The sequence below is a fragment of the Theropithecus gelada genome, chromosome 9, assembly GCF_003255815.1.
Source record: "Theropithecus gelada isolate Dixy chromosome 9, Tgel_1.0, whole genome shotgun sequence".
NCBI classification, from domain to species: Eukaryota; Metazoa; Chordata; class Mammalia; order Primates; family Cercopithecidae; genus Theropithecus; species Theropithecus gelada.
In genome coordinates, this window is record NC_037677.1 from 91712169 (window position 1) to 91720661 (window position 8493).

Below are 8493 nucleotides of genomic sequence, written 5' to 3' on the forward strand. Positions count from 1 at the left end.
TGTAACTGGAATCACACAGTATTCACTCTTTACTCTTAGGTATGGCCTTTTTCTCTCAATGTGTGTGTGTGTGTGTGTGTGTGTGTGTGTGTGTGTGTGTCTCCTCCGTGTCACTGTGCATAGTTGTAATTTCTTCATTCTTGTTGCTGTGATGTTTTATATTATATTATTACACCCACTACTTATCTATTCTATTGCTGTTAGACATGTGAATCATTTCAAATTTGGGGCTATTATGAAAAGTGTTGCTTGGAAAATTCTCAAACTTGTCCTTTAGCACTCATGTGGACCCAGTTTCTATTGAGTATTTAACTAGGAGAACTGTTGGGTTATATGGTATGGGTATGTTCAGCTTCAGAAGCATAAGGATTTTTTATATTTTTTTTTAAAGAAATGAGTGCAAACTATTTGCTGTATCAACCACATTTAATCTATCTGTATGTATTTTTTTTTTTTAAGATGGAGTTTCGCTCTTGTTGCCCAGGCTGGAGTGCAGTGGCATGATTTCGGCTCACTGGAACCTCCACCTCCTGGGTTCAAGCGATTCTCCTGCCTCAGCCTCTTGAGCAGCTGGGACTACAGGTGCCTGCCACCACGCCCAGCTAATTTTTGAATTTTTAGTACAGACGGGGTTTCATCATGTTGGCCAGGCTGGCCTCAAACTCCTGACCTCAGGTGATTCGCCCACCTTGGCCTACCCAAGTGCTGGGATTACAGGCATGAGCCACCGTGCCTGGCCTCCGTATGCATTTTCAATATCTTTATCCAAACTAGGTCCTATCTATGTTCTTATTGTGTTATTTGATATGAATGGTCATGTCTGTAAAAAGTAGTCCCTGAGTCTTCAGTCAGGAATCTGGCCTCCTACAAGACCACTGTGTTCTTCAGAAAATCATTTTTAGTATTTATGGCATCTACCAACGAGACAGTGTACTACATATGGGAAAGTACACCACAGAACTCAGCCACGGATAAGCAGCCTGATTTACCCAGGATGAGACTAACAACAGTATCCATAATCACACAGGGTGCTAACAGCCATACAGATATTCCTTTTTTGTCTTAGGTTTCATGGGTATATTCGGTTTTGGACTTAGCTTGGCTACCGCAAGGTGGAACTGTTCACTGCCTGGTCATCTTCATCTACCATAAGAACCGTTCCCAAATGCCCTCCTACCCGCCACAAACTGGTCTTTCTCTAGCCAATCCTTCCACTCCTCTGCTCTTCTGTTCTTCACTGTCCAAGTGGGCATGGAACCTCATAACTGGACTATAAATTCTCCCAGGTGGGGCCATGACTTCCAGCTTTTCAGGGGGGACAGCGAAGGGAGGTGCTGCTTTCTGAGGTGCTCTGAGCTGAGGTTCTAAGGCAACTGGAGAGCTACCGCAGACAACCTCAGGGGCATGAGAGGCTCCAGGGTGTGGAGCCCAGGAGTGTCTCACCCCTCATGTTGAAGCCTGCACCACCCTTAGCACTTTTCAAAGCCGTGTGCTGGATTAACACCGTTAGCAATGAAATCTTGACAGTCATGGCTTATTAGGAGGCAGAACATAGTGGTTAAAGCTGGCCTGGAAGTGAGTCTGCCTGACTTCACTTCCCAGCTCTGCAATTGTCTGACTTTGTGTTCTGTGTCCCTCTGTCATGGGTTGTGGGGAATACAGAAGATAATGTAAGTGCATGCTTAGCACAGAGCAGGCACTCAAAAAATGTTAGCTGCTATTAATATATTACTATGGCATAGAGATTAAGACTACAGGCTTGGAAGCCGGACTCCCCAGCCAAACTCCAGCTCTACCACTCACTGGTATATGATGCAGGCTGTGTACTTAATGTCTCCACGCCTCAGTTCCCTCATCTGTAAAACGGGGATCTGAATCCTACCTCACAAAATACATGTGAAGATCACTGAATATATTATGGTCTTAGAATGGTGCCTGGCATATTAAAAGTCCTGTATGTTTTAACTATGGTTATTATTGCAAGCAGATCAAATAAATATTTCTCACACAAATCTTTCAAATGTAAATGGATGCTGCTGTGATTAACAGAACACAAATTCATCTGAAACACTCCTGAATTCATAGTGTTTTCTAAATCAACTTATGATTGAAGGTACAACTAATGCCATGAGAGACTAGGACACTCTAACAATAAAAAAAAGTGGGCTCTTGGTTCATGCCTGTAATCCTAGCACTTTGGGAGACCAAGGTGGCAGGTCACTTGAGGCCAGGAGTTTGAGACCAGCCTGGTCAACATGGCGAAACCCCATCTCTACTAAAAATACAAAAATTAGCCACGCGTGGCGGCCCATGCCTGTGATCCCAGCTACTCAGGAGGCTGAGGCACAAGAATTGCTTGAACCCGGGAGGTGGAGGTTGCAGTGAGCCAAGATCACACCACTGCACTCTAGCCTGGGCGACAGAGCGAGACCCTGTCTCAAAAAAAAAAAAAAAAAGTACACTGTCATATTCAAAGGGTATGAAAACCTCTGGGTTTGCTTGCTTGTTTATTATTTTATCTTTACAGGGAATATTATTTTATCTTTATAGGGAACTGAACCCAAGAGAAGACATACGATTTTTCCAGGATCACTCACCGAGGTGCTCAGGACTAGAACTCAGCTTAAGTCCCTGCTTTGGACATTGTACCAGGCCGCCAATTAAAGTCCTGGAAGCTTCCCCCAGGCTTTCCTCTGAGACCTACTGGAAGTAAAATAATTCTTTAAAAGTTAGTTTTCTAACACAACCACTTTTGCTCCAGTCTCTACCCTATCCTTTACAAGGAAGTTGAGTAGTAAGTTGGCCAGTGAGAAATTATGTAAATTCAAACAAATTACCTAACCTGTGGGCACCTGAGCTTTCCTATTTGCAAAAGGCAAAGAATGCTAGCTTTCCTCTCCTCTGTGGAGCAAGAGTAAGGCATGGCCTAAGAATGTGCCAGTCCTATCCTGGTCCCAGCACACAGCAATTCCTTGGTGTTTTTCCCAGTCCTGGTCAGCATAGGAGAATATGACCCAGATGGTTAGACGACACTGTCCTCTCAGTCATCTGCCTGGCTGCAATACCCTAAAGCCATTGTTCTTCCCTCTTGCCTCCTCAAATAAACCAGCAAGGTTGGCATCAGGAGTTTGGGGAGGAGAGAGTATCTGGTCAGAGGGTGATAACGCAGTATGGGCTCAGGCATTCTCTTTGATTTGTCCTCTTCCCCCTCTCTCCTTAAGTCAACTGTGAGCAGCTGAAGTCGCTAATATTTCCCAGGTATCAACTTCACAGACTAAGGGCATGCAGCACAATGGCCATTAAAACATAAAGAGCCTTTTTGGACATTTCTTGCTTTTCATAATTTGACAGACAAACCCTTCTCTTTCTATCTTTAGGACATGATGTAAAATCTGAATCCGGAAATACCACTCTTAAAAATCAGAAATGACCCTCTGGCCACAGTATCCGTTATTAAGCACCCCTTGGGATACTTGAGAAAAGGCATAAGCATTGCATTTGCCACAAAACTGCTCAGTTCTTAGCAAAGGGTTCCCCAGGACTCCAGAGACAAATGAGCAACTCCTCCAACTAAGGGCATCCCTTGATCTTGGCCTCACCCCTTCCTGTCTTTTATCAGTTGCTGGGAGAGAAAAACAGTCAGTCAACATAAACTGAGTTGCAATGTTGGCCTGAGTATTTCTCTGAAGGCTTCCATTGAAAGTAACTAGAGGGAATAAGAAATAGGCGTGGAAAATTTTTTTAATTTAAAAAAAAAAAAAACACCTCAAGGAAATGGGCAAGTGTTGATTTGAAGCAGGAACTAACAGAAAAAAATATTAGAGAACAGTGGCAAATGTGTGGCCGGATCATCAGGGAACACAAGGCAAGAGCACTAAACAAGAGTGTGGGTAAAATAAAATAAGAAAGCTAGCCTATGTCCACTTAAAGTTGGAAATCTAGATTGAAATTTTAAGTTGATCACAATACTAGATGAAAACATTAAGGAGCTAAAAAAGCTGTTCTCACACACACACACACACACGTTCTGTATGAATCTGTTCAGAAACAGGCAAAATTAAGCTATGGTATTTGGGATACCTAATTTAGGTGGTAAAACTATGAAGAAAAGCAAGGATTACCATAGGTCAGGATAGCGTTACATTTACGGAACTTTTGGTGCTGCAATACTCTATTTCTTGACTTGGGTAGTGACTATACAGGTGCTTGCTTTATAATAATTTGCTATGCATTTGTATTTTATGATATTTTTATTCCACAATAAAAAATAAGTTAAAAAATAAAAAAATTTCAAGTACATAAGATTAGCATTATATTAAGAAGCTTTAGCAGTTTAGCAAAAGACTGGAGCCAATACCAGAATAATTCATGCAAGAGAAAGCAAACATGGTCATTTAAATAAAAGGCACTCCTCTCCAAGCCTAATTTTATGGTTTGCTTTGGTGTGGAGGCTCAAAGTCTATCATATACAAAATCATACCAGCAAACTGCCCAGGATGATAAATAATGTAGCATACCTACCAATCAGAAAGTGTGTACAGCTCTTTGTCAATGCTCACATTTCCTCACTATCACTATTTATGGAGCACTGTCACATACCTTAACTCACAGCCAGGGGCTGGTGCTATCTACACTGCAGAGATTTTTTTTTTTTTTTTAAGTAGCCTCAGACAGTGGAAGATTCACCCCAGGTACAACTGAAGCAAGCAGACACTGGACCAGCACCAGATCTCCGATGGCCATCCCAGGGTCCCTTTATAACAATGACTTTCCCATTCCCATGAGGTGAACAGGCTCACAATTTTTCCATGTGTTAATAAGAAGCTGAAGAGAAACAAGTAAATTACTGTCAGCATGAAAAGGTTACCTCTTCTGAGTCACTTTCACTTTTCAATTAAAGCACCTGCCAAGGGCATTATAAAGATTAGCTTCCCTTACTAGACCATGAACACCTTGAGAATGGAGCTGTGCCCTCTCATTTCTGAAGAGTTTATGTGGTTTCTGGAATATGATACCTGCTCATTAAACACGTGCACATGCCATCGATAAATAATATAAATAATAAATGAATTCATTAATATATGAAGGCAAAAACCGATGAATTCACAGTGTGGTGTTTTCCACCCCATTCCATCATTCATTCATGCATTAAGACTTTTAAAAGCAGCTAAAATGAAAGGCAGTAACTGCCCTTTTAACAGATTGCCAATACATCCTCCACTACTTAAAAAAGGGTTTCATGTCATATATAAATCTCAGAAGTGGAGAAGGCTGACAGGTTAATTATAGACACAAAGAACAGGGACAAATGGACTATGAGGTAAGCGAGTTGAAATGTGCAGAGGCAATGTCCTCCCTAGAGAAGCATTTATTAATAAGCCTGCAAGGATTTACCCAGCCCGGCCAGGCACAGGTCTGCACCAAGCTTGGGGGCAATTTGGGGAACGCACAGTTCCTGCGATTGAGGAATTAGGCTGGTGGCTGGAAAGTCAGTGTGTACCTTTGAGAATAATCAGAGATCTCTGTGGGACGAGGCAAACAGGTGGAAGACAAGGCCCAAAAACTAACCTGCCTACTCTTTTAGGGGGGTGAGACAGTCAGAGAAGATCTCCTCACTGGGCCAGGCCAACCCGGAAAGAAGCATGGGTAGGACTGTGGCTGGCAGACAAGTCAAGAGGAGGCCACCAATTCTTCTCCTGCAACTCCCACCAAACTCCTTCAGCTGCTGGAGGCAGGGGCTTGAGTCAAAAGGATCCATAAGGATCATTCCCTTTCTTCTCCACCCTTCCCCCAACCCCAAGCAAAAAGAAGGATGTTTAGAAGGCCTGGGAGACAAGCTGAAGGGCCCAAGAATGGAATGTGCCGCCTACAGGCAAGGAGTGGCCATGGTTGGAGAAAAAGGGGACTTCTTTTTCTCCCTTTCCTCATTCGAGGGACTTATTGAGTCTCTTCTTGGTGCCCAAGCACTGAACGTGACATCGCTCAGTGGGACATCAACCTGTGTTTGGCCAGATTAAATGGCCAAAGCCCAGACCTCTGAACACTGAGTCTGGGTCTCCCTGGGGGTTTCACTTTATCAGGGGGGCAATGGTTCTGGTGGCCCCTGATACAACGTAAGTCCCTCTAAAGATCCGAGGCCCCTCTAAGATTTCAAGCACCACCACCCCACCCCAGGTGGAAACCCCATCCCAGTATCTACTCATGCCCTGAGAAAAAAGGGCTGGTGCGGGGAGGGGAAGGAGATAATCTGGGAATGCTAGGAAGAATGACGGCGGGGCCACGTTCCGCAGAGGGGAGAAGAATGAACAAGAGGGTTTACTTGAGTTTGTTTGTTGTGTTTATTTCCCAAATCCAGCACATTCTTCAAAAGGCATTCAACGGGCGAGCCTCGGCCGTGGATCAAGTCCAAAGAGCGTGTTTCAGTTGTTTTTTTTTAGGTTAACCCCACTTACCCCCCACCCCAGTAAACTTCCCACCCACCCCACCTCACTTTCCAGGTCTTTCCTGTTGCGTTCGGCTGCACTGCGATTTGGGAAGAAGTGCCATCTCCCAGCGCCCCGGTCCCCTCGCTGGTCGACAAAGAACTAACACCCGCCCCGCCGCGCTTCCGGGGCCAAGGAACGAAAACTGCCTTCTTTTTTCTGGCATACACGGAGCGCGCCCGCAGCTGGCCGGCCAGCCCGGGAGCGCAGCCTCCGCGAAGGTGCGGCGGGGAGCGGCGGGGCCCGGGCGCTAGGAGAGCGCTCAACGAACAGCGCACCTGGATGCGCCCCGCGGCGGTCCCGACTCCGTCCCCGACAGCGCCAGCGGGGCCCCAGTCTCCGCACATCCCCTCCCAGAGCGCCCCGCTTCCACGCGCGTCCCAGCTGCTCTTACCCGGGAAATGGCGAGAGGCTGCTCGAAGTCCTTGCCGCCCACGAGGCGGAAGCCCCACGGCCCCGGGCCCTGGAGGACGATCTGCTGGGTGGTCATGGCGCGGCTGTGGCGGGCGACTACCTGCGGGGACAGACGGGCAGGACGCGCGGCAAGGCTTACAGAGCTCCACCGGCAGCTGTCGTAGAAAGAGAAGCGCGGCGCGGGCCCGGGTAGCCTGGGGCTGGCGGGGGCAGGGCAACCGCTAGGGCCAGGGCGGGGTGGGCTCCGCCCAGGCCGCGTAGCCGCCCGCCGGCCGCCCTCCGCCCCGCCCGTCCTCCCGCCCGCAGCCGCTCCCCGCCCTGCGCGCCTGCCTAGGGGCCCCGGCCCAGAGTCCCGCCAAGAGAACGCGAGTCAGATGCGGGGCCGGGGCTCTCGGCAGCTCTGCCGGGGACCCCACAGCGCCTCCCTCCCTCCTGTACGCACGGCCGCACCGCGGCTCTCAGGCCCGGGGCGGGTGCTAGGTGAGAGGGAAGCAGGTCCCAACAGCGAGACAAACTCGCGCCTGGTGCTTTGTAAAACGAGAACTTTTGAAGTGCTGTGCCAAATCAGCCCTCTGAGGTCAGCTCCGGCTTCCCATTTGCTTTTTGTAATCGGTAATGATGTTTAAAAGGTGCTTTCGAATGATCTCATTTGATGCTGAGGCAACCCGGGCGTTTAGTCCCATTTTACAGATGAAGTAACTGAGTCTGCTCAGTAGATGAGAAGACTTGGCCCGAGGCTACACCACTCCTCAGCATCTGGACCACTGCCAGGTCCCAGTGCTACAGAACCCCATCCTGGAACTTATAATGCTAATGAGACCATCACACAGGTTATAACTGAACTTCAAGACCTTCCTAGAAATCTTTCCTCCAGGCTGGATGGAGTTCGTGGTAGGTTCTGACCTCAACAGTTCAAACCTCAAGTTTGGGGCGGGCCAAGGGCTAAGTGCAAAAAAAGAGCTGAGTGCGGAGACCTGGATTCCCAGCCTCCCATCAGCCTCCTAGGCAGGCTCCCTGACGCCCTCCCGGTCGAGTGCATTCTCCATGCCGGACCAGATCATGTCTTATGCTGTCCATGGCGTCCCCACCTCACCACGGGTAAAAACCCAGATCCTTACAATGCCAACAGGGCCACACCTAGAATGGCCCCAACTCCCTCTCTGACCCCAACTCCTCCTGCCCTTTCCTCACCTGCCCGCCACTCTGCCAGGCTGTGCTCCTTGCTCCTGACTCAGGGCCTTGCCTCAGGACCTGTCTGCAATGCTCTTCTACCAGACATCCCCACCACTCTCTGTGTTCACATGTCATTTTCTAGGGGCTGGACACGTGGCTCAAGCCTGGAATCCCAGCACTTTGGAAGGCTGAGGCAGGAGGATCCGTTGAGCCCAGGAATTCTAGACCAGCCCCAGCAACATGGCAAGACCCTGTCTCTACAAAAAAATTAAAAAATTAAAATTAGCCGGGTTTGGTGGCGCACACCTGTCCCAGCTACTCGTGAGACTGAGGTGGGAGGATGGCTTGAGCCAGAGAGGTCAAGGCTGCAGTGAACTGTGGTCGTGCAACTGTACTCCAGCCTGGGTGACAGAGTGAGACCCTA

At 48.0% G+C, this 8493-nt stretch overlaps 1 protein-coding gene across 1 annotated transcript in view; it reads right to left on the bottom strand.

The window, feature by feature from the left end:
* PDLIM1 (PDZ and LIM domain 1) overlaps positions 1-7393 on the bottom strand; it is a 53734-nt gene extending 46341 nt beyond the window's left edge. Inside the window, exon 1 of the mRNA XM_025396493.1 lies at positions 6877-7393. Within this exon, the coding sequence (XP_025252278.1) occupies positions 6877-6972 (96 nt within the window). The 5' untranslated portion in view covers positions 6973-7393. The remainder of the gene's footprint in view (positions 1-6876) is intronic.
* Between the last annotated feature and the right edge of the window lie 1100 nt (positions 7394-8493).